Source organism: Heteronotia binoei, chromosome 8 (genome assembly GCF_032191835.1).
Source record: "Heteronotia binoei isolate CCM8104 ecotype False Entrance Well chromosome 8, APGP_CSIRO_Hbin_v1, whole genome shotgun sequence".
Taxonomy (NCBI): Eukaryota; Metazoa; Chordata; class Lepidosauria; order Squamata; family Gekkonidae; genus Heteronotia; species Heteronotia binoei.
In genome coordinates, this window is record NC_083230.1 from 60,938,727 (window position 1) to 60,964,155 (window position 25,429).

The 25,429-nt window shown below is 44.8% G+C and overlaps 2 protein-coding genes across 2 annotated transcripts in view; one reads left to right on the forward strand and one right to left on the reverse strand.

The window, feature by feature from the left end:
* Positions 1-1,114: 1,114 nt before the first annotated feature.
* On the reverse strand, positions 1,115-8,392 carry CCDC59 (coiled-coil domain containing 59). The gene is made up of 4 exons (XM_060245143.1): positions 7,759-8,392; positions 6,318-6,543; positions 4,023-4,122; positions 1,115-1,449 (listed from the first exon to the last, which is right to left on the reverse strand). The coding sequence occupies exons 1-4, from the start codon at positions 7,892-7,894 to the stop codon at positions 1,291-1,293; spliced, it is 621 nt and encodes a 206-aa protein (XP_060101126.1). The 5' UTR covers positions 7,895-8,392; the 3' UTR covers positions 1,115-1,290.
* METTL25 (methyltransferase like 25) overlaps positions 8,170-25,429 on the forward strand; it is a 72,293-nt gene continuing 55,033 nt past the window's right edge. The window contains exons 1-3 of the mRNA XM_060245142.1: positions 8,170-8,458; positions 15,932-16,096; positions 23,510-23,616. Of these exons, the coding sequence (XP_060101125.1) occupies positions 8,170-8,458; positions 15,932-16,096; positions 23,510-23,616 (561 nt within the window). The remainder of the gene's footprint in view (positions 8,459-15,931; positions 16,097-23,509; positions 23,617-25,429) is intronic.

The window sequence follows — 25,429 nt, forward strand, 5'->3', positions numbered from 1 at the left end:
GTTTCTACATTCTGCAGAATATTTACTAAAATGGCATATATAATGTTTGTGCATGCACTGTAGTGGATGGAATCCAGCTTTTATTCAATTTCCTGTCATTAAATCGAGGTGGGGGATCCCAAGCAGGAGCGGGGAGGTGCCAGCATGGCAACTGTTGCTGTCCTTATGCAAAGGCTTGGCGGAACATCTCTGCCTCACAGGCCCTGCGGAACTATAAAAGATTCCGCAGCGCCCTGACCTCTTCTGGCAGAGTGTTCCACCAAGTTGGGACTAGGACTGAAAAAGTTGAGGACAGCCAGACCTCTTTTGGGCCAGGGATCACCAGCAGATTTCAACCAGTGGAGCATAGTGCCCTTCCAGAGACACAGTGGAGGAGGCAGTCCCATAGATACGTTGGTCCCAAACCACTCAAGGCCTTAAAGGTCATAACCAAAACCTTGACTCTGACCCAGTACTCAACTGGCAAGCAGTGTAGCTGGTGCAGCACAGGTAGAATATGTGCCGTCCATGGCACTCTCATCAGAACTAGACTCATTGAAGCTTCCAGGTCAGATCCAGGGGCAGGCCAGCATAGAGCGAGTTACAGTTGTCTAATCTGGAGGTGACTGTCACATAAGATTACTGTGGCCAGGTCCAAGCGAGATAGGAGGGGAGCTAGCTGCTGGGCTTGACGGAGATGAAAAATGTTCCTTGGCAATATGCGTGACCTGAGCCTCCACTGAAAGCAAGGTATCCAGTGTCATTCCTAAGCTCTTGACAGTCGGCTTTGGTGTTAGTAGTGCCCCATCAAGAGTTGGCAGTCTGCGCTCCAACTCCGCTATGTCCATATATTTTGTTTTCCTTCTTTTTTGTTAGAGTTTACCATACAGTACATGTATTGATTTTGGCCCAAGCATTCAGTAAACATTCAGTTCCTTGTCATTTAGGTCCTGCACATAACACTTTGGCAGCAATCACGTTAATTTTTTTGCAGCTTGTTAGCAAACAGATGCTAAGTATGGCTCTGACCATATAAACATACCTTGCAAACTGAGCTACCAGAATAACTGGCACTATTTCAATAACATGCTTAAACTACAAAGAAAATGCAGCGAAAAAACACAATACCAATGTGGACTTTACAATAATTCATTTACTTAGTCTACTACAAGCACTTTCAGAGCAGGCCTCTCACTTCTCTTGTGTACAATTTGTATTAAAAACAGAGGCTTGACTGAACCTAGAGGCAGTGATAGAATAAATTATTACAATTAAACAGTATTTTTATTAGCACCCATTTAAAAATGTTCATCATTTTTGCTGTATCTTCTGAAGGAGGTACTCCATCTGCAGGTTTAGATTTGGCTGCCCTTTTCTAGTCTTTTTACTTAATATTTCATATGTTTCCATTTTCTTTTGTTTGTAAAGCTTCTGAAGTCTCTCTCTCTCTTCCTTCCTTCTTCTGGCAGACTGAAATTTTTAACAAGTGAGTAAATTAAAAGAAGCATAAATTTCTATTCCATATAATGTGTTGGATCCAATGCAAAATTTCTGCTTGTACTACAGCGGCTGCTCAAGCAGAAAAGAAAAGTATCATGGCAGCAGCTTGCATTAGGTCAGTTATATTTATTTTATTTGTTTATATCCCGTCCTCCCCACAGAGCAACCTCGGGGCAGGTTACATCAGAAACCAAGAACTCCAGGCTCCACTTGGAGGCTGGCAAGTCTGCAAGGTTAGTCAGCAAGGTGGTGAGCCAATACATCATGGTTGAACATAGTGAACACTGCCAACAGATCAAGAGAGATCAGTAGTGTCAAACTGCTTCAATCCAGATGCCTCTGGAGATCATCCATCTCTGTCCCATGGACAGGGTGGAAGCCAGACTGGATGGGATCCAGGATGTCAGCATCCTCCAAGGAAGTCTGGAGCTGCAACCTTACTCAGGAATAGCAGGTTTGAGATTGAGCGGAAGTTTGCCAAAACTACAGGGTCCAAAGATGGTTTCTTCAGAAAAGGATGGACCACTGCCTCCTTCAAAGCCCCCAGGGATGTCCCAATCAGTAGTATGTTGATAATCTCCTGTGGGGAGAATCCATACTTCATCACTGCATGCTTTAGCCAGTTATGACAGGCATGGATCAAGGGGGCAAATGTTGCTAGGGTCTTGTCCATTTCATCCTGGGATAGCAGGCTGAAATTATTCAAAACTGGACCTGAAACAGGCAATGGGCTCCCAGTTCCCATATTATAGCAAATGTGGCTGAGAGATCATGATGGAGTGGCAAGTCTATCTGCAAAATAGTTCGCAAAAGATGCACGGCCTAATTCTAATTCTCAAGCATTTACCATCAGGGCCATAGCCAGAATTTGGAAGGTCGGGGAGCATTTACATTGGGGGGGGGGGGGGGCTGATGCCCCGCCCATTGCCCCCAAACACCTTTCCTCTAGTGGCTCCCTCCCTGCTTCTCTCTCTTGCCACCGCCCTCACCTTCCCCCCAACAAACTGGCTTCCTGCTGGGGGCAAAAGTAGAAGATGATGAAGAAGATATTGGATTTATATCCCGCCCTCCACTCCGAAGAGTCTCAGAGCGGTTCACAATCTCCTTTACCTTCCTCCCCCACAACAGACACCCTGTGAGGTGGGTGGGGCTGGAGAGAGCTCTCACAGCAGCTGCCCTTTCAAGGACAACCTCTGCCAGAGCTATGGCTGACCCAAGGCCATTCCAGCAGGTGCAGGAGTGGGGAATCAAACCCGGTTCTCCCAGTCAGAGTCCGTACACTTAACCACTACACCAAACTGGCTCTCCGTAGCCTCCAGACCGGGTGAGTTAAAGGGCCCATGGATCAGCTGTTTCGCAGGCCCCTTTAACTTGAGCGGAGGCTGGGGACTGCTTCTGCTGCCAGCCCACACTGTTCTAGTGGCAGGGAATAGAGGGCTGTGGCGAGCTCACCACCTCCCTCTTCCCCACCAGTAAAATAACATGCAGGCCGGCAGCAAAAGCAGGCCCCTGCGCGAGTTAATGGCCCTTGAAACAGCTGATCCACAGGCCCTTTAAGTAGCGGGGGGCTGTTAATGCTGCCAGGAGCAGCTCTAGGGTGAATAGACTCTAGGCAGGCGGCCCCCCAAAGCCACCATGCTCTGCTTGCCCCCACCCGCTGCCGCGGTGTTCCGCTCACTCGTCCCCTGCTGCCACCCACCGCCGCTAAGCTCTGCTCACCCGCCACTGCCGTGGAGCTCCCCCTGCTCACCACCCCTCCTCCCCGCACTTGCTGCAACTGCTGCTGGCCTGTGTGCTGTTTTAGTAGCAGGGAAAGAAGGGCTGTGGCGAGCTCACCGCTGCCCTCTCTTTCCCATCAGTAAAATAACGTGCGGACCGTGGCCTTCATCACCAGCTCATAGGTCTTCATAAATTATCTATAGGCAGGCCCGTAGCTACAGTGAGGCCCAAGGGGGGGCCAGGGCACTCCATTCAAACCCCCCTTCCATCTGTATGGCCCCTCCATTTGAGGGCTTCCAATCTACCCCCTCTTCTCACTTCACTCACTGCCACTCTGAATAAGTGCAGCATTGGTACTGTAGGGGCTTCAGATTGGCAGTGGGGGGGGACTACTTGCATCCGGATCCCTCTGGAAGGTTACTGAGTTATACAAATGGGGCTGTCTCTTGTGTACCCACCAGACAAGCTTTTTTGATTGCTGACATCTTCACTCCCAGGCAAATGTAAGGGAGAAGGTCAACCTTCAGATATCCTGGTCCAAAGTCATACAGCTTAAGAGGGTGAAACCAACACCTTGAATTGGCTTGAGAGTGGATCAGAAGCCAGCATAATTGCTGTTAGATATGCACTCCAGAGAGCTGAGAAGTCAAACTGCACTTCTAAAAATCATGCCATGAGCCCAAAAGATATTTGTTGGTTGAAAAAACAACCGCCACTGATGCTTAATTTTCTCCCCTTTCTAAAGCATCATAGAGAACAAGAGCACTTAACATATTATCCAGACACTGCCCTTAGGTTAAGGGTTTAACATAAGATTTACATACCTCTTTTTTTGCATCCCTCTTGGCCTTTATTTGTTCATATTCTTCTTTTGCTTTCTGGTTTGAAGTTTTTGCTTTATGCCTTCTCTTTGTGATGTTGTACCTGGATAGACAAGAATTTGACAAAAATTGGCTTGGGAGTGGATCGGAAGCCATTATAATTGCTGTTAGATTGAGATCACATGTTCTCATTAACTGGCCCTGACCAGCAGTTTAGCCACAGCATTCTGCACTAGCCACAGCCTCTGAACATTCTTCAAGGATAGCTCCAAGTACAGAAGTGGAAGTTGCACTACAGAAGTCCACTGTGTATTATTCAAGATTCAAAATATTCTCTCAATCTAGACAAAATTTAATAGGTTTTGATTAGCAAGACAAACTTAGAATGGAGTCCTGAGCACGTTACTTGGAAGTAAACACCACTAAGTCAATGTAAATGTCTATTAATTAATTATTACTTCAGTTTTCTATTCCGCCCTCTCCACAAGCAGACTCAGGGCAGCTAACAGTCAATTTAAAAACAATTTAAGGTTAGTTTAAATTTTAAAAACAATAAAATAATAAAATGCATTTCATGGTGCTACTCAGAACTTCAGTAGAGGTGGGGTCTAAGCTTTGCAAGGCTTTCTTAATCAGCTACAGAGCAAAGCCTCTATTTTCTCCATTGGCTGAGGCTCCTTTCTTGGGGAGGAAGTGGGGGAGCTAGAGCTTGCTTTGCCAGGCTCTCTCAGTCACACAGCAGACCTAGTGAACCTAGCCTCTCTTCCTTCTATTGGCTGAGGCTCCTCCCCCTCCTGGTCCCCTGGGGAAGGAAGGAAAGAGCCAGAGCTTCCTTTGCCCAGTTCTCTGGAGCTCATGGGAGAAATACAAAGGAAGCACCTTTAAGACCAACAAGTGCTAATGTTTTAAGCAGTCTTAAGGGGGTTTTTTAAAACAAGTATTAGAGCAAGGGTGTCGAACTGATTTGTTATGAGGGCCAAATCTGACATAAATGAGAACTTGTCAGGCTGGGCTATATGTGTTCCTATTTAAGATTAGGTAGCAGATATATAAACTTTATAAAGAACACAGACAAACACAATTAAAGGGTTTTTTTGTGGAGTGGAGAGAGCAGACAAACAGAAACTTTTCTCCCAAATATTAGAACTCAAGGGCATCCAATGAAGCTGATGGGTAGTAGGTTCGGGCCAGACAAAAGGAAATACTACTTTACACAGACAGTGATTCAAATGTAGAATTCACTGTTAAGAGGATGCAGTGATGATAATGGAAATAAACAGCTTTGAAAGGCTATTAGACAGATTCATGGAGGATAAGTGGTTACTAGTCATGGTGACTGAGGGGAACCTCCACATTAGAGACACTAACTAGTGCCAGGAGACAACATTATGGGAAGGTGTCAGTCTCTATGCTCTGTTGTTGGTCATCCAGCAGGACTGGTTGGCCACTGTGTAAGACAGGATGCTGCACTAGATGGACTACTGATCTAATCCAACAGGGCTCTTATGTTTCTCAGCACCATTATGCAGCAGGTTTGCAAGCTGTCAAAAATAATAGCACGAACAGGCTACTTATTGTATTTCACAATATTTGTGTATTCATTCTTATAAGGCACATGTGAAGAAGTTCACAATGTTCTCATTTCACAGATGAAGAACAATAGGGCTGAACTGAAATAACCACACAAGAAACCCAAACCTAGCAGTATATCTAAGGCCCGACTTGTTTTTAATGCATCAATTTTATAGGCATCAAAGACAACAGTGATAAACCACATGCTTTGATGATTCAATTGCCAACACCTTCAGTAAAATAATAACATTTAAAAATTGTGTAATAGAATTGGGGTATGTCTGTCCTAAAGGGTAGTTACCATCAAAACCTAGGTAGACACTCTAATGGTATGACCAGTATAAGGCAGTTCTCCAAGGGCAGAAGTCATTTCAGTGAATTCACAAGATCATTATACTATGCACAAATATAAAAGCATAACCAAGCTGTACCAAATGTCAGGTATCAAAAGTAGATCTATGTTCATTAATTAAAAATCTGGATAAAGCTTAAAATTACAGAAACAAATTTTATTTTAAGCAACAGAACAATGTACATTTTCTGTGTAGCTGTACCTTGATCCAAATAGCCAATAAAAAATATAAAGCTCAAAAGAATAGCGTATTTGGTATATGTTGTCTTGTCCACTCAACTAAACTTAAAAAACTAAGAATGTCACTCCGAGTTGAAAAATTCTAACCAGACCACATCTGCTTTATATTGACAATGGAATTACAATGAAATTACTTGGTTGTGCTGATACTTGTTTCTTCCAATAGAAGTATGCCATTATCTTTAGGCTTATGTTGTTTTTTAAGCATTTCCTCTTCAGCTAAATAAAGATGCTTCAAGTGTTCTGGGTAATTCTCTGTATACTCAACAATCTTCTGGGAATTAGCATGCTTTTCTTTTTTCAATAACTTCTTGTAATCACGTTGAATCTTTTGCTTTCTGAAAAAGGCGAATCCTTGTCCTGAAATCAGAAAAAATAAATAAATCAATACATCATAGAATAATACTTTGAGTTCAGAGGATTTTTGGCACCATTGCAGCAATTAGAAGACAAAGAATTCTTAAGATCTCATTTTCTAATTGACCACGGCAATATTAGCAAAATTAAAAATTTCAGAGTATCAGTCTGTAATAACAGCAGTGGAAAAAAGCTACAGTAAGATCCAGTATAGCTACCTATTATATGATCTTGTCCAAGGCATCAGTCAGCAATGCAGCAGTTTTATAGGCATCAAAGACAACAGTGATAAACCACATGGTTTGACAATTCACAAAATACAAAACATTAACTTAAAGCATCTCAGAAGCATTAGCAGTATCATTGCCAAGTTAAGTTCTAGACTAAACCATTCCCTAAAACATCTACATCTAAGCTGGGCCTGGTTTCAGAAGTACAACAACTGAACCATAAGCAGAACAATACTGAGAAAGAATTGGAGACAACCTCCCATGGCTATAAATAAAGCTGAAAACCAGGGAGCTTCCACATCCAGCCTTTAACAAAATAAAGCTCATCTGTGGCACAAAGTAGTAAGCTGCAGTATTGCAGTCCAAGCTCTGCTCATGACCTGAGTTCGATACCAGCAGAAGCTGGGTTTGGGTAACCAGCTCAAGGTTGACTCAGCCTTCCATCCTTCTGAGATCAGTAAAATGAATACTGAGCTTGCTGGGGGTAAAGTGTAGATGACTGGGAAAGGCAATAGCAATATAAAAGCAGAGCACAGAAAATAATTAAATGCCAGTTAACAGGGCAGGCTTTAGCAAGCAGAGTCTCAATACCTATTTATAGAAAGCGGGCAGCAAACGAAATTAGGACGGCAAACCTCAGCAAGCAGGCTAACGATAAGAGCCACTTTCAAAACAACTAGGATTAACTTTGAATATGATGGGTAGCCATGTTAGTCGACTTGCTACTGGATCCTTGCCCTTTTCTATTACTTCAACCACGTTTAGGCACTGGCTGAAAACTTGTAAATGACTCAGGTTAAGATGGAGGTACACAGCAATGGGGAGAGTCAGAAAACGAACAAGAGGCTATTCCAGCCGGTTCCAGCGAAATGCAAAGATGGAGGTACACAGCAAAGGGGAGAGACAGAAAACGAACAAGAGGCTATTCCAGCCGTTTCCAGCGAAAATCAAAGCGACAACCAAGCCCCCCTTGGGAGCTATTACATACCCTCCTGGATGCTCCCCCTCACCGCACTTGGATCTCGTCTCCACGGCTGTTTCCGACTACGCTGAACTTGCAAATTCTGAGTTCCCACATCCTTCTTTTGGCCCGGAGACTCTCTCTTCCTCGCTAACGGCGCCATCAGGAAACCACGTCGCAGCCCACTTACGTCGTCAAACACGCGCCCACTGCTCGGCCTATGCTCGCCTTCTGATAGGAGAGGCGGGAAAGGCCTCTATCGGCCTTTGATTCCCTTTGTCTGAGCAGAAGCCGCAGTAGGAAATACCAGAATGGGAGGGAAAAACGAAGCTCTGCATTTAGAGATGGGCTCACGCCGTAAGGATAAGGCCACCTCAATCAAACGCCGAATTAGCAGCACCTCTGGGACTGGCAGGAAGACCATCTTTCCGGCTTGCTATGTCGCAGAGTACCCACGAAGGGTGTATGGCCATCCCCAAGGCAGACGAGCTGCTTCTTCTGAAGCCGTCTGCAGAGGCAATCAGAACGCGCGTCCAGGTTGTGGCCCAGTTTGTGCGGCGGGTGTTGCCGCTGTGCCAGGCCCACACCGTGGAGTTTTTTACGCGTGGTCTGTGGGAGAAGCTGGTAACGCTTCCTCCGGAGACAGTGCTGGAAGCGTTAAGTGGGGAGAGGCTTCAGCGACTCCTGGAAGAGCCACCTCCACAGCGCACTCTGGAGGAGGCCGCCGGTAAGAACCTTTCAAGGGTCTGAAGCTGCTAGGCTGGGATGCGGGGGGGGGCGGGGGTCCTACTTTTGTGGCAAGTGGCTCTTCAGGGATTTTCTGGCAAAGTAAATTGCTATTCTGCTCCAGGTCCGTAGTAGCTACGAGGGGGGTTGTGGGGGAACAGCCACCCCCCCGACTTCTGGACGAGGCCCCCTGACTCTGGGGCCTCTGCCATGGCTCCTGGGCAGTGGAGAGGTCGCTTCTGGGACGGGGTGGGGGGCTGAGTTAGAGAGAGCCAGTTTGGTGTAGTGGTTAAGTGTGTGGACTCTTATCTGGGAGAACCGGGTTTGATTTCCCACTCCTCCACTTGCACCTGCTGGAATGGCTTTGGGTCAGCCATAGCTCTGGCAGAGGTTGTCCTTGAAAGGGCAGCTGTTGTGAGAGTCCTCTCAGCCCCACCCACCTCACAGCGTGTCTGTTGTGCAGGAGGAAGATAAAGGAGATTGTGAGCTGCTCTGAGTGGAAGGTGGGATATAAATCCAGTATCTTCTTATAATTCTTAAAGGGCCCGCCGATCAGCTGTTTCACGGACCCTTTAGCTTGAGGGGGCTGGGGGCCCCTTCTGCTGCCAGCCTCACGTGCTGTTTTAGTGACAGGGAAGGGAGGGCTATGGCAAGCTTTCCACCGCCCTCTCTTCCCCACCAGTAAAATAACTCACGGGCCAGTGGCAGAAGCAGCTCCCAGCCCCACCCGAGTTAAGGGCCCACAAAACAGCTGATCTGTGGGCCCTTTAACTGGCATGGGGACTGTTTCTGCTGCTGGCCTGTGCGTTATTTTACTCGCCACAGCCCTCCCTTCCCTGCCACTAAAACAGTGCATGGACTGGCAGCAGTCACAGCGAGTGGTGGGAGGAGGGGCGATGAGTGGGGGAGTGCTGCAGCGGGGCGGGGGGGGGGGGGGAGGTCACCTGCCTAGGGCCTATTCACCCTAGAGCCTCTCCTGGCAACAGAAACAGTTCCCAGCCCCCCCCCCCAGCAACTTAAAGGGCCTGCGGATCTGCTGTTTCACGGATCCTTAACTCGCACGGGGCCTGCTCCTGCTGCCGGCCCACAAGTTATTTTACTGGTGGGGAAGAGAGGGCAGAAGTGAACTCGCCATAGACCCCCCTTCCCTGACACTAAAACAGCGTGTGGGCCAGCAGCAGTCATGGCGAGCTGGGGGGGGGGGAGCGCCATGGCAGTGGTGGGTGAGCAGAGTGCGGCAGTGGGGGGGGGGTGGCAGCAGGCGGTGAGTGAGCAGAGTGCCGCCGTGGCGGGTGGGGGCAAGCAGAGCGTGGTGGCTGGCAGGGTCACCTGCCTAGGGCTTATTTGCCCTAGAGCTACTCCTGGCGGCAGAAGCAGGCTCCAGCTCCCCTTCTACTTAAATGGCCCGTCGATCAGATGTTTCGTGGGCCCTTAACTCATGCGAGGGGCTGCTTGTGCTGCCTGCCCGCACGTAATTTTACTGATGGGGAAGAGAGGGTGGTGGTGAGTGCGCCACAGCTCTCCGTTCCCTGCCACAAAAACAGTGTGCGGGCTGGCGGCAGTCGTGGGGGGAGGAGGGGCAGTGAGCAGGAGAATGCCACGGTGGCAGCGAGCAAGCAGTGTGTGTGGCAGGGGGCGAGCAAGCAGAGGGGGTGGGGGTGAATGGAGCACAGTGGCTGGGGGGCACTGGAGAGGGTCACCTGCCTAGGGCCTATTCGCCCTAGAGCCACTCCTGGCAGCAGAAGCAGCCCCCAGCCCCCTCGCTACTTAAAGGGCCTGTGGATCAGCTGTTTCATGGGCCCTTAATTAGCGTGGGGGGCCTGTTTCTGCTGCTGGTCCGTGTGTTATTTTACTGATAGGGAAGAGAGGGCAATGGTGAGGTCGCCGCAGCCCTCCGTTCCCTGCCACTAAAACAGTGCACGAGCCAGCAGCAGTTGTCAAGCAGAAAGCAACTAGCAGGTGAGCTACAGCGGTGGAGCGCTGCGGCAGCGGGTGGGGGTGAGCAGAGTGGCTGGGGGGTACAGGGAGGCCACATTTGTAGGGACTATTCGCCCTGGAGCCGCTCCTGGCAGCAGAAGCAGCCCCCAGCCCCTCCCGCTACTTAAAGAGCCTGTGGATCAGCTGTTTCGCGGCCCTTAACTCACGCAGGCACCTGTATCTGCTGCCGGCTCGCACGTTATTTTACTGGTGGGGAAGAGAGGGCAGTGGTGAGCTCACCGCAGCCCTCTATTTCCTGCCACTAAAATAGCGCATGGACTGGAAGCAGAAGCAGTCCCCAGCCCCCGCACAGGTTAAAGGGCCCTGGAAACAACTGATTCACGGGCCCTTTGACTGGCTGGGGGCTGCTTCTGCCCTCAGCCTGGAAGCAAGTTGATTGGATGGGAGGGCGGTAGCAAGAGAGAGAGGCAAGGAGGGAGGGAGCCACTAGAGGGAAGGTTGTTTGGGGGACTGGGCGGGCCTGCAGTGCCCCCCCCAAAATGTAAATCCCCCCCCACCTTCCAAATTCTGGCTATGGCCCTGTTCTGCTCCCCCACAGAAAGTAGCATAGTAATGCTAATCTCGCTCTCTGTATAGGGAGGCTTAAACTCTACTGCGATGGCTGATGAATCTCTTATGTCCTACTTTGTGCTTTTTGAGCTGTATAGATTTGTACAGTTACTGCTATGACTGGCATCATTTTCAACAGTAAGTCAAATGGTGAATTTCTGGAAGCATTTTAAGGATATAGATTCAGGCATTTTAGCAGGTCGATTTAGGATCTAATGACAGGCAAACAAGATTTGATTGTTCCAGGTGATGACAGACCTCTTTTCAGTTTGTTATGGTGTTTGAAGTAAAGTCTTTCAGATACTTGTTTAAAACATTAATACCTCATCTTTCCTCAAGAACCTCATGGTGGCTGATAAAATGCATAAGACATTTTAAAAACAGACAGCCTTAAATTTTATAAAATGACACTATTTAAAAGGAGCTGCACTTCATTTGCTAGGGACAAATTCTCAGGAAAGCAATACAAAGAGCCCATACAGATAAACCAAAAGTATTTTGGAATAATGTATTCTTTCAAAAAAAACAACAACAACCCAAACCTTATGGTGATTTCCTTGGGGGACACCATTTTGCAAGGTAGGAACAACCACTGAGAGAGCTGAAAAACAGCAAAACACTCCTGGAGAGCAGAACTGTAAACAGAATCTTCTGGGAAGAATGCAAGTGGCATATGATTTTATGTGGAGCAAGATACTGCTTCGATAAGTCAGCCTCAGACTGCATAAGCCTTTGCTGGTAAAACCCAGCAACTTCAACTGAGTTTAAGAATGAAAAGGCAACCAGTAGACATGCTGCAGAACTGATTTTTGGTTGCTTTGGCACCCAGTCAACAGAGGTGCAGTCTCTATTTGTTGTAGCTTGTAGATTTCTTTTAACTGCAGCCCTACGTAAAGGAGGGTTGCCATGTCCAGCTAAGGAAATATCTGGGGACTTTGGGGGTGAAACCAGGAGCAAGGTTGTGACAAACAGGATTGAATGCCAAAGAGAGTTCTGGCCATCACATTTAAAGAGACCATGTTCCTTCTAAATGCTTTCTCTCCATTGGAAATAATGAAAGATGGGGGCATCTTCTTTTGGGGTTGATAGAATTGGACTCCTAGTCCAATCTTTTTGAAACTCGGGGTTTTTTTTAAGGAATTTCCAAAATAACAGCCTCCCAAAGCAGGTGCCCCCAGCACAGTTGGTCTTGGTAAACTGATCAAACGTGAAAATCTTATGATTTAATAATAAGGGTGATGCATCCCAGTCAAGGGAAATGTTTCCCAAAATGGCTCAGCAAGTTGGTTTTGAAAGCCAAAAAATAAAATAGCCACACTGACATGAGCAGAATAACAACCCCCAGCAGAATCACTAAATTATGAAAAAAGGAAGGCAATAAACATGAACCTCTGTCCCTGAAAACCACAGAGACACAAGGAAGCTGGTTTGTTCTCTGTAATTAAAAGAAAACAAAGCCCACCAAAATAACAAATTAGGATTTGAAATAAAATTGTAGAAATAAGGCAAGAAATAGAGGGGGGGGGGCCTGAAACCCCTAGAGCACAAACGAGTGGTTTCTGTGAATAAGCAAACCCCCAGAAATAACAAATAAGTCTGGGAAAAATGCAACAACAACAAAATGCAAACCCAGCACAAACAGCTTCCCCTTGATAGAGCCAAGTGGACAGCCGTATTGATCTGAAGCAGTTGAACAAAGCAGGAGTCAAGTTGCACCTCTGAGACCAAGTTTTATTCGGAACGTAAGCTTTCATGTGCTTTCTAAGCACACTTCATCAGATGAGGGGCTCAGCCCACTATACCTGACCCCTTCATCTGATGAAGTATGCTTAGAGAGCACACGAAAGCTTATGTTCTGATAAAACTTCTCCCTGAGGCTAAGGTCCCTTAAACCACAAAGGAGCAATTGGCAACACCTTTCCAGCTGGGAGAGGTGTTTAAAATTGTCCCACATTGTGGGGCTGCAGGACAAAAGGAGTCCCTAAACTCTAGCAAGGAGCAACAGGCAAATCAACAAGCAGGCTAACTCATGCTGAAGTTGTTTGCAAAGTGAAAGCAGGTGATAAAGGGTGTGTTAATAAATACAAAGGGTGCGGTAATAAATGGGTTCTCAGAGCTGCCAATCAAGCTATGGACAACTGCTATGGGTGTTTCTAGGGCTCCCAAAAGTCCACCTCCAGCATTGCCTAGGAATTGATTGCATCGGCACCAGGCTGTCTGGAAAAACAAAATGATAATGAACCAAATGAACCACCAAGGAAAATACTCAGTTCATTTTCCAGTTCAGGCACGACACAATGAACCAAAACAGTTTGGAACAAATCACAAATCGGCCCATTTTGAGCAGGAATCACCGTGTGGGGTTCAGTTCATGTCCATGCTTAGAAGGCATCTTGACAACAGAATGGACATGTTTCTCTAAAAGTAAAGTAGGTTCTAGAGTACCCCGAACTCCTAACATGGTTGGTAAAAAAATTGTTCCCATCTATTGTAGCTTATTACTTCCATCTATCAGTAACACTTTCTGTTATACCACTGTCTTGTCTGTATTAAGATTCAGCTTGTTCTGCTTAGCTATAGTGTTCATCCATCAGGTCAGCACAGAGTCAGCTGCTTCTGGAGGTTTTATCATTTAAACTTAGAGCTGGGTATTGTTAGCATATGGATGGCATCCGGTCATAAATCTCTGGGCAGTCAATGACCTAAAAAGTTAAAGTAGTTTGAGGTCAATGACCTAAAAAGTTAAAGTAGTTTGAGGGACAATATGAAATAGCTTGGGGAAAATTCTGTAGACCAAAATGTATATAATTTTTAAAATGGAAAGTTTCACTTTCTTCTGCCATGACTCTTAACCTAGGGGGGGCAATTTAGTTGGTCTACATTCCTTGGAGGAGGAGGAGGAGACAAAAAACAACCGCAACCACTTGGTTCCCACCAGAACAAGGGTCTTAATTTTAGTCCCTTCATCAGATCAGCAAAGGAAGTGCGGAGTCAGCAGTGTTTATATTCATAGTGATGGCCATCCTCTATGCTGCAACATGATACAAGTGCTTGTTCCAATGACTCCAAGTGGTGGATTTGATTATGTCTTCACACATTTAAATCTTGATTTCTGAAACCTTTAACTGTAGAATAAATTAACCAGTATATTTTTGCCTTTGTAAGAAATTTCTCAAATGTATTCCCTCTTTGCTGTATCCTATTTTCATTTTCAGTAGCCTTTTTCTTAAAACAAAGTGATGTTGCTGATTAAATTCCTTACTGCTTAACTTGCTTTAGCAAAGAAAGTGAGCCCTACAGAGTTTGCGCAGACAGCCTCTGGAACATATCATGGAGCTGAAACTTTCTATTTGGTATTATCTTTTTCTTGAGAGACATTTTGATTTTTTGTTTTAGTGTACTGGCTAAAATAATCTCACAATGATTATTTATAATCTTTTTAAGATCTTCACTTTCTTCCTTTCTGTTCTTAGATCACATCTTAACATTCAATCCAGATAAATACTCATTTTACATGAAAGAAGCAAAAACAAATATGTATACTTTTTAAAAATCACATAAGATATTTTACACAAGCAAGTCCATTATTCCCACAAATTTAAGGTTTTGTGATGGCCAGTTTCAGATTTGCCTTACACAGACATATAAGTTCTAGCAGTCTCCAGCTGTGACTCTGTCTCCACTTATCAGAACTCACAGCATGGTATGCCAAAGGTGATGAAATCTGTTTGTGTGTATCCAGTTTCTCTTGGTTCACCCACAACTTTGAAGTGAAGGGATCTTTCCTTCCTACCCACACAGGTTAACTATTCCCTAGTTAGTCCGTCTTTGTTGTTTTTAGAGTATAAGAAACGAGGCAGCAAAAAGATTATTTCTCATTTCATGTTTCACAATGTGGAAATACAAAATGCATCTGATTAACAAATATGGGTTTATGTTCCTTTTATGTAAGATTAATTTTTTTAGGCTCTCCTCATGCCTTATTTTGGTGTTTACCCTTCCCCTGTTTCTTAAGTTTGCTGCCTTGCATTTTTAGATGAAAGTAAAAAGGCATTTAAGCTATAACAGCAATATATAGGAAAGCAATAAAGAAGATCATTTCTATAAGTTGCTAAAATGTTAAAAGATTAACCATTAAGGCTGTGGTATGTAAAGTTGGGTAAATAGCTAAGTTATCTAAACTGACAGGATTGTAGGGCGATATGCAATTAGAGATTTATATCCATGGTGCAAGACTTGTTGAGATTCAGGGATACTCCCACTCAACTTATATTGAACACCAGCAATCTGCACCATACCAAAATTCACTTGTGGTGCTTACTGCAGAACTTTGGAAACCAATTATCTAGCTCCAAAACTGAGTAGTACAGTATATGACAGAGAATACATTTTATCTCACCCTCCTTGTGATGAGAGTTTGGGAACAGGATGAACACTTAAATTTTCCTTTGTATGTGGGAAGTAAGTTCCCCAAGTGAGCAGTAGATAAGACAATTATGTGCTTGTTATATATTGAATGGGAAAAGTAGGTTCCACACACACATACCATCCATAGGATTATGTCTGTTTATATGCTTTTATTATTGTATATATACTTTATTCTAAATGTTTTTAATGCTGAAATGTTTTAAATGTTTGATTCGCACTGCCTTGGGAATCTTATTTGGGTGGGAAAACAGCATAGACATGTTTAAAATAAATAAATAATGACAGCTATTTCTTCCTGTTTGCCACACATCTTTAAGGGACATTTGAATTAGCTTATTGTGCAGATTCTGTGATTAAAATTACAATATGAAGCCATGCTTAATCAGTTCATGAAGATATATCTTTTTACATGTATATTTCCCTATATTGGTGATAGTTCTCTTGAACTGTGTCACACTCTTGTTGCTATTAATAAATAACTTTCCTCCTTTCCATACAGATGGCTGTGATTTTTCCAACATCTTCTGTGAAAATTCTCAGAAGCTGGTTAACGTGCATGCTTTTGCTCTGGCTGCTAAGTACTACTCCATGCCAAATCTTGGAGTGTGTATCTCTTTAGAAGACATGCTTAAAGCATTGAACAGCCAACAGCAGCCAAGATCTGGTAAGTAATAATTTAATTTACACTACCATTTATTCTAATGCTTTGCATAATGATGAGTCATATTCACTGTTCGTGCTGGCTTATATTTCTAAGCATTGTTCTTTCATCCCCATACGCTTTATATGCAGAGTACAATATATTTGAAAACTTATGAGACAGGTAGGAGGAAACACCTGCTCCCTACACTCTGAAGCAAACCTGGCGACCAGGTTCAGTATGCTCGGTGCTAGTGACTCCTGGGCATCTGGATTTTGCATCCCTGTTTGCATGGTTAGGCTTTCAGTTCATACTTTTCTTATTTGTTATCCTAAAATTTCAACTACATGGACTGACATTTCCTTCTTGTTTGTGGAAGAGTCCTACTGGATTAAATAGGTGAATGTGGAATCAGGGCCATCCCTAGACGGCCTGGCACCCTTGCGCCCCCCCCCCCCCCCGGCGTGAGCCAGAACATCCTATAGAACGTTTATGAAGTCTTATGAGATGGCAGTCAAGGCTGCAAAGAAAGATTACTTGCAACCAAGATTGCATCTGCAAATTCGCGCCCAGCACAATTATTTAGAATAATTGGGGATCTTACAACGCTGCCACAAGGCAAACCAAATGTTAGAGAATTAGAAATAGGCTGCGAGGCATTTGCGAAATATTTTGCAGATAAAATCTCGCTGCTCCGCCAAGACCTGCCTACCACATTAGATACAGTGAGTGAAATTGAGGCTCCGTGCCTGTCTTCGGGTTTAGTGCTGGACCACTTCGACCCACTCAGCCTGGAGGAAGTCGACAGAATCCTCTCTGCTGCTCGCCCGACAACATGTGATCTGGACCCTTGCCCCTCTTGGCTGATTAAATCCTGCCAAGGGGAGCTTAGATGTCCTTTACGGGACATCATAAATAGATCCCTTTTAGAGGGGCATTTTCCAACACCTCTGAAAGAGGCTTTGGTCCGCCCTCTCCTGAAAAAAGTTACAGCAGACCCGGCTGAATTGGCGAATTACCGGCCGGTGTCCAATTTACCGTTTTTAGGTAAAATTATTGAGAGGGCCGTGGCGCAGCAGCTACAGGGGTTTCTGGATGACGCTTCTGTCCTAGACCCATGTCAGTCTGGTTTCCGGCCGGGCCATGGGACGGAGACGGTGCTGGTCGCCTTAGTGGATGACCTCCAACGGCAACTGGATCGGGGCGGCGTTGCGGTACTGATGTTGTTAGACCTGTCGGCTGCATTTGATACAGTCGACCATCGGTTACTGACGCGCCGCCTCGCCGACATTGGGGTTGAGGGGTCGGCCTTGCAGTGGCTTTCCTCCTTTCTCCTAGGTCGGGGACAGAGGGTGGCTATCGGGAGCGAGCGGTCCCGGAGGCGCACACTGGATTGTGGGGTGCCTCAGGGAGCAGTTCTCTCCCCGATGTTGTTTAACATCTATATGCGCCCCATTGCCCAGATTGCCCGGCGGTTTGGGCAGGGTTGCCATCAATATGCAGATGACACCCAGCTCTATCTACTAGTGGATGGCTGGCCCGACTCCGCCCCAGGGAACCTCGACCGGGCATTACAGGCTGTTGCGACATGGCTCAGGCTGAGTGGGCTGAAGTTGAATCCAGCGAAGACAGAGGTCCTATGCGTGGGTCGCGGCGCTCTGGGAAGGGAAATAGCTCTCCCGACCTTTGATGGTGCGCCATTGAAAGCAGCGCACCAGGTAAAGAGTCTGGGTGTTTTACTGGAGCCTTCACTATCGATGGAGGCCCAGATAGCAGCCACTGCCAAGTCAGCATTCTTCCATCTGAAGCGGGCAAGGCAGCTGGCCCCTTTCCTTGAGCGCCGGGACCTCGCAACAGTGATCCACGCAACGGTCACCTCAAGACTAGACTACTGTAATGCCCTCTACTTGGGGCTACCTCTGTGCCGGACCCGGAGATTGCAGCTAGTGCAGAACGCGGCGGCCAGGCTGTTGTTGGGACTCCCAAAACGGGAACATATACAGCCGGGGCTACGTGAACTGCACTGGCTGCCGATTATATACCGGGTCCAGTACAAAGTGTTGGTCGTTACCTTTAAAGCCTTATATGGCCGAGGACCTGTCTACCTGAGGGACCGTCTTTCCCCATACGAACCCCAGAGAGCACTGAGGTCAACCGGGAAAAACCTAATGACCGCAGGGCCTGCAAGACCACCCTTTTTAAATTAGCATACTCGGACTGCTAGGAAAAACGGTAACCAAGGGTCCGCCAATGCGGTCTAAAGATCTATACCGCATCACAACTGTATTACTGGATTGGTTTTAAGTTAATATTTTAATGTTTTATTGCTCTATATTGTAATTTTAAGGTTTTACTTGTTATTGTATGATTGTAGAATGTTGTTAGCCGCCCTGAGCCTGCCGTGGTGGGGGAGGGTGGGATATAAATGAAATAAATAAATAATAAATAAATAAATAAGCAATTAGGAGTTGGGCAGCAGGCATGGTGTCAATGGAGCTTAGGCAAGAACAGCGGGCCAGGGACAAGGGGCCAGGATCCACCTGGAGGTGCACAACTGTAGAGGAGGCGAGGAAGGAGGCTAGGCGCCTCCATGGCTTTTGTACACTTCAAACAAGTGCTCCACTTCAAGGGAGAAAATGCATGCTTCTTGGATGAGTTTTTTGGCTGCCTCCCATTCCAAACATTTTTTATCTTAGCTCTCATGATGCCAGAGGCATAGCTTGGAGTACAATTTTGCCAGGGTGTGTGTATATTTGTCTGCCAGATCCTTCGTTTCCCCAAAGCGCCCCAGAAAGCCTTCCTGAATAGGAACAACCCCCAGCTAATTGAAGCCAGTTGCTGCTGCTTCTTCCACTTGTTTCCAGGGTGGCTTTGGCTCAGTCATCCACTTGAAACTTCTGTGGCTGCTGGCTTAGCAGAGACACCCCCCCCCCCCAAGGCTTCCACTGAGAAAGAGGGGCTTTCTGAACTGTGTCAAGCAGAAAGCAACTAGCAGGTGAGCTACAGCGGTGCAGCATAATGGCAAGAAATGTCTGGTGCACCCTTTCAGCTTTTGTGCGGTTGCAGTCAGAGCCCCCTCTCTTGGCTATATCGAGTGCTCTGAGGCCCCCCCCTTTTGGGGGAAAAACCCTACATTCAGAAAAAAATTGGGCATATGTACTTCATGGTGCAGTTTGGACAAGGCAAGCAAATACTCTTGCTGCTTTTGTGGAGACTGGAGCACTTAGTTTGCAGGAGAAAGGAAGAAAGGGCTCTCTGAATTCAGATTTTTTTTCCTTTTTCAAGGAATTTTTTTTGTAAGATGAGGGAATAGCCTCAACACTGTTCTGTCCTCACAGGCAGAAGGGGGAGGGACCAGGGGTGGGAAAGGAGATCAGCCAGGCAACTCTCCCTGCTGACCCACACTTGAGGAGAAGTGACGGCAGTGGGCAGGCAAGCGAGCTCTCAGACACAATTGACATGACTCCTACTGATGGAGGCGCAGGGAGTCTGGGGCCAAAGAGGCAGGAGGGGAGGGACCAGGGGTGGGGAAGGAGGCCAGCCAGGTAGCTCTCCCTGTTGCCCCGTGCTCACGGAGGAGAAGGGCGGCAGGCAGGCAAGCGAGCTCTCGGGCACCTTTGCCATAGCAGCTCTCCACAGGAGAGCTGCAGTTGACATGACTTGGCTCCAGCAATGGCCAGCAGCACGTTCTTTGCATTAGTATGGCCACCCTTTGCTGGCAGCAGGAGGGAGAGTGACCAGATTGGGCCTCACAGTCTCTGGGATCCGCTGCAGCATGCTGCTTGTGAGACTACATTCGCAGTCACATGGGTGACAGCCAATTGGGTGTCCTTGGGAGGCCAGCGTTCTAGGCAGTTGCCTAAATTGCCTAGTGGCAGGGCTGGCCCTATGTGGAATCACTTGGTGTAATCTACATAGGAAATTCTGTAGATGTTGCCCCCCCCAAAAAAAAAAATCTGCATGAAAAAGGTCACACAGCTGCCTTGACAAATTTCTGTTTTTCTGTAATATGTCCAAACTGAGTTTATTCTTGTGCCCACCTCTCCTCGCTTCTACACTCCTCCCAAATATATGCAGAGCATGATTAAAAGTTTTCTGGGTTTGGGAATCCTTGAATCAAGCTCTTCTGTGCCATGCCATTCAAAGGTGGGTGCTAGAGCAAATTAGATAGATAGATAGATAGATAGATAGATAGATAGATAGATAGATAGATAGATAGATAGATAGATAGATAAATTTATTGTCATTGTTTTCAACAAAAAGAGAGCAACGAAATGAGGTGCTCTTCCACAAAACATACCAACACATCAAACACACATATTCATACCATTTAAATACATCTAAAACCATTTAAACCATTAAAACCATTTAAATACATCTAAAACAGATAAACATTCATAAAACCATTAAAACCATTTAAACCATTTAAATATATCTAAAACAGATATCTAAAACAAATTAGAGCTTAATTCCTCTTCACAAAACTATAGCTATGGTTTATGGAGAGGACAGAAACTCCGTTTAACTCAGGCACCTGCATGATTATATGTTACAGAAAACTGAAGCTTGATCAAAGGCCTCCCAGATATAGACATCTTTAATTGCACTCTGCATGCAACAGAGGAAGGGGGGAGTGTTTGAACAGAGGGGCAAGCTGTTTTCATGACCATCTTAGATAAATGGAATTGTCATTATGTCTGAATGCAGTTACAATGGCTCTCTGTGCACATAGTAATGGGCCACTTATAATTTTTTTCTAAAAAAAACCACCGAAACAGTGGTTAGTCATGTTGTTCTGAATCATGGCTGCAGTGGTGTCATATTTAAATGTTTTGAAAATGTGGGGTCTCCATTCTCAGTTTCACACTCAATTTTAAGGTTTCTGTGGCATTAGGGATCAAATTATTTATTTTTACACCTGCTATATTTGTTTCTACTGTAGACTGGAAATTTACATGGTAGATGAAATAAATATGTATTACAAATGAAACACATAATTCTGGTATATTCTAAAACTGCATACAATTTTTAATGTAGTTTTTGATTATACTGCAATTATATAAACTAAATTTTAAAAGGTTTATCTCCTTTAATTACATTAATAGTACAATCCAGAGCAATTTTACCTTTCTAAGCCCAAGCAAATGACTGGATTTAGGACTGCAGTGTGAAAGAGTGCTTATTAATTACAATGTAGTTTCTTAGCAGTCATCTGATCAGGGCAAAGACCAAACTATAGAGCTGTTGTGTGAATCTTTTAGTATGATCACTTGGATCTTTAAATGTTGAGTGCTTTTCAGACTTTCCTTGTTTTTGATTCTGTATTTCAGAAAACAGGCAATCTGTTAAGTGAAAAGTGCTTGAACAAATTGTATTTAAAAGGAACTTATACACAATGAAGAATGTTACAACATTCAAACATGTTGTGCTGAGAACTATTTTGTATGTTTTTTAAAATTATTTTCCTTATCACAAAAGAAAAATAGTCCTGAAAGATTACTTTGAAGAGCTATGCAGTTTGTGTTAGAAATGGCCAAAATAACATAGAAGCTTATCATCTACATCTAGGTTACATTTTCAAAAGTATCTTTTTCTCTTAAAATTTAAGTTGGTTCTGCTTCTGGATTCTCTTTATGTAAAGCACGGGTCCAATGAAACATCAATAGGCTTGAGTGTTTGAATGTTTATACTACTATATCTAGGTTATTTGAAAATAAATGATTTAGAAGTGTGTGGAGTAGGGATGGGCACAGAATGCAAAAATGGTGGTGCATTTAACTTTGTGGTTTGTTGGTTTGCCCAATTTGGTGGTTCATATTTGTTTCATTTTTTTTTAATTTTCTGAACAAATTGTGGCTCACTGGTTAGTTTGGTTCAGGAAGGTGTGAAATGGCCCCCGAGAGGGCTAGAAAGTGCTGGCATGCCACAACATGCCCTGTGCGATGACACCACCTGATATTATCATGCTGGGCACATTGCCAAAGGGACGCTCTATCATTTGGGGAAAAACATAGCCCTAGAGTTTTCCCCAAGTGATAGAGTTTCCCCCAGCAACATACCTGGTGCGATAATGGCACTTTTGCATGATGTCATCACACAGGCATGTCATGGCGCACAAGGAGGATCCCCCACCAGGAACCAGGTAGGACCTGGCAACCCTAGGCTAGAGACCTGCTGCCTGGAAATTAATTGATTTGACACCAGCCTGTCTGCTAAAAATGAACTAATTACAACACAGATGAACTACCCAGAAAAGCTGTTTTGTTTTTATTTTGCGCACAACACCATTTGCCAAACCGATTCATGATGAATCACAAATTGGCCATTTTAAGCATGAATTGCAGTTCGTCCGTTGATTCGTGCCCATCCCTAGTATGGATTCGAGATTTCACTGCAGAACAGAAATGTACATCCACATATGGGCAAGGCATTTGGTTTAGCAGAAAACTGGATGGGGAAATGGAACCTCAAAAGCAAGCCAGGTAAAGAAATAGGGGGCTGTAGAAAATAGCCAGTATCCTGAACATGACATTTGAAACATCAGCCCATATCCTTCCACATCACTTGGCAAAGTTTCCCCTGGTGGAAGAGCCACTTAAGTTGGAAGAAGGCTTTAAACTTTGCAGTGTGAAGTAGTAGGATACAAGTCACTTGCATCACATGAAGCCTGTATAGAGTGTCCCCCAGCAACATACCTGGTGCGATAATGGCACTTTTGCATGATGTCATCACACCAGGCATGTCATGGCGAACAAGGAGGATCCCCCACCAGGAACTATGGATGGTCAGGTCTTGTAAATGAGAGAACATACTCTGTAAAATGCCACTAAACCAGGGATGGCCAAACTTGCTTAATGTAAGAGCCACATAAAATAAATGTCAGATGTTTGAGAGCCACAAGACATGAATGTCAGATGTTTGAGAGCTGCAGGATATGAATGTCAGATGGTTGAGAGCTGCAAGGAAGGAAGGCAAATAGATGGGGGAGGGAGAAGTGGAAAGAAAGCAACTTTAAATGCATTCTCCAAGCCGCCAGCTGGCTTGCCTTGGAGAATGATCTAAAGATACACATGCCTTCTCCAAGCTGGCTGATGAGGGCTTCAAGAGCCACACAATATGTATGAAAGAGCCACATGTGGCTCCCGAGCCATAGTTTGGCCATCCCTCCTCTAAACATATTTATTTCATTATGACTCTTCAGGGATGTTTTGGAACCTGAAATATATTTTTTTTAAATAATTCAGCAGTCAATTGATGCGAATGTTATTTGTTTACTGAAAACAAATATCAAGATAAAGCATTACTGGAAAAATATATTTTATTGGGGGGGAGCAGTAAAATTAACTTTTGAGAACTGGTAGATGGCTAGTAATGTATTTGTTTTGAAATTATAAAGTTCATGCAATCTGAAATTAGTCCTGTTTCCCCCCTGATCAGATGTAGAAATGAAAACGGATGACTTCATGAATAATAAGAAGTCACATGAAGTGCTGTTGATGTCCACACTGGTGGATGCCATTGCAAAGTATAATGGCTTAAATCAGGTAAGAATTGGTATGAATAATTAATATTATATGCTTTTAAAATAGCAATGTTTGTTCAGTTGTTAGCCTCAGAGGTCTCCTCTCACTGAAGGTACAGTTTGGTTTCTGAAAGGAATAAGTCAAAGCACCCTTCATTTTAACAGCACTGCAAAATCTCACCTGGTCTGCAAATGAAACCAAAATGGTTCCATTATCACATGAAATGGATGCCAGCAAACACAGGTTAGAGACATATCTGGCCAGCAGTTCTGGAAGATGTAAAGAAATGGTTTGTCTGCTAATGACCCTGTCCGCACCTTGAAACCATGCACAATGGCAATGATGGGTCTTCAGGAAAAGAAGAAGAGGAGATTGGATTTATGCCCTTCACTATTCAAAGAAGTCTCAGAGTGGCTTACAATCACCTTTCCCGTCCCCTCCCCACAACAGACACCCTGTGAGGTAGGGGGAGTTGAGAGAGCTCTGACAGAAACTGCTCTTTAGATGAGCAGCTCTGCAAGGACTTGTGACTCACTCAAGGTTACATCAGCAGTTGCACGTGGAGGAGTGGGGAATCAAACCGGGTTTTGCCAGATAAGAATCCGCACACTTAACCACTACATCAAACTAGTCATTTCCTCACCTGGCCTGACCTTTCCAGACCTCTGTATCATAATTTTGAAAAAACTTAACACTTTTCAGTCATCCCTGGTAACTTCACCATCCTGCAGCAGCGAGTCATCAAGCAACCATTAAGCTAGATTTATACAAAAATATCACAAGTTTCCCTAGGTCTTTGTCTATTCTTGGGAACACTATTCAGTCTTTCCCCATACATTGTTTTACCTCTAGGTTAGGGGTGTCAAACTCATTTGTTAGGAGGATGGTTCTGACACAAATGGGACTTTGGGGGGCCGGGCCATGTGTGTCATAAAATGTAAAGTGAGGTAGCAGAGATATAAACTTTATAAAGGACACAGACAAACACAATTAAAGATACTATGTTTTAACTTAAAATACAAACGTGCTTAAAACTCTAGCAATATTTTGTTTAAAATGTAAAGGTGGGGGGATAGTGGGATTTGGAAATACAATTTTAAAAATAAAACATCAAGAAAAAGCACAAGGAACACAGCAGTAACTAAAAATATAAAATTCTCTGAGTCTGGGCAAACATTAAAATGGCATTGCAAGATTCTCTCCGCCCCCCTTCAAGTCTGCTTAGATTAGCTATGGCTCTCCAGTATAATATCTCCCTTGTGGGTTCCCAGGTTAGAGTATTCACTAGGCACCAGCTCTCACATCCATTGAGCAGAGACAAGCTGGCTCAAAGCATCAACCCTTTATTTGCAAGGAAACAACTCCACAAAGTTCCTGTATCAGCCTGCAAAAACAAGGAAGAAAGAGCTAGTAACTTCGACAGTTTCGGAGCATCAAAGGGTGAGGACAGGAAGGGGGAGTGGGGAGAAAAGCCTTTTTAAAGCCCTGGGTTCTGGCCCATGGGCCGGACATTTAACACCCCTGTTCTGTGTAATCCCATCAGGTATTGTTTTAGGGGGCAGTCACGTTACAATGACCTCAGGTAACAATTTATCCAATTATTGGACATGCTCTACCCCATGCAGTATGTGTGTCTTGGGTGCTCACTTTGTATCACATGTTTTGATTCCTTCCGTCTCTGTGAAATGCTGGTTCATTTCACAGCCTTCTCCAAAGATTACTCCTCTCCTGGATGGTAACTATAATTCTCCCAAACCTCTTCTTTTATTCCTGCTCCTCCTGTATTTCTGGTATTTCCTCTTTCAATGAAATAACCTTTCTTGATTAAGCTGCA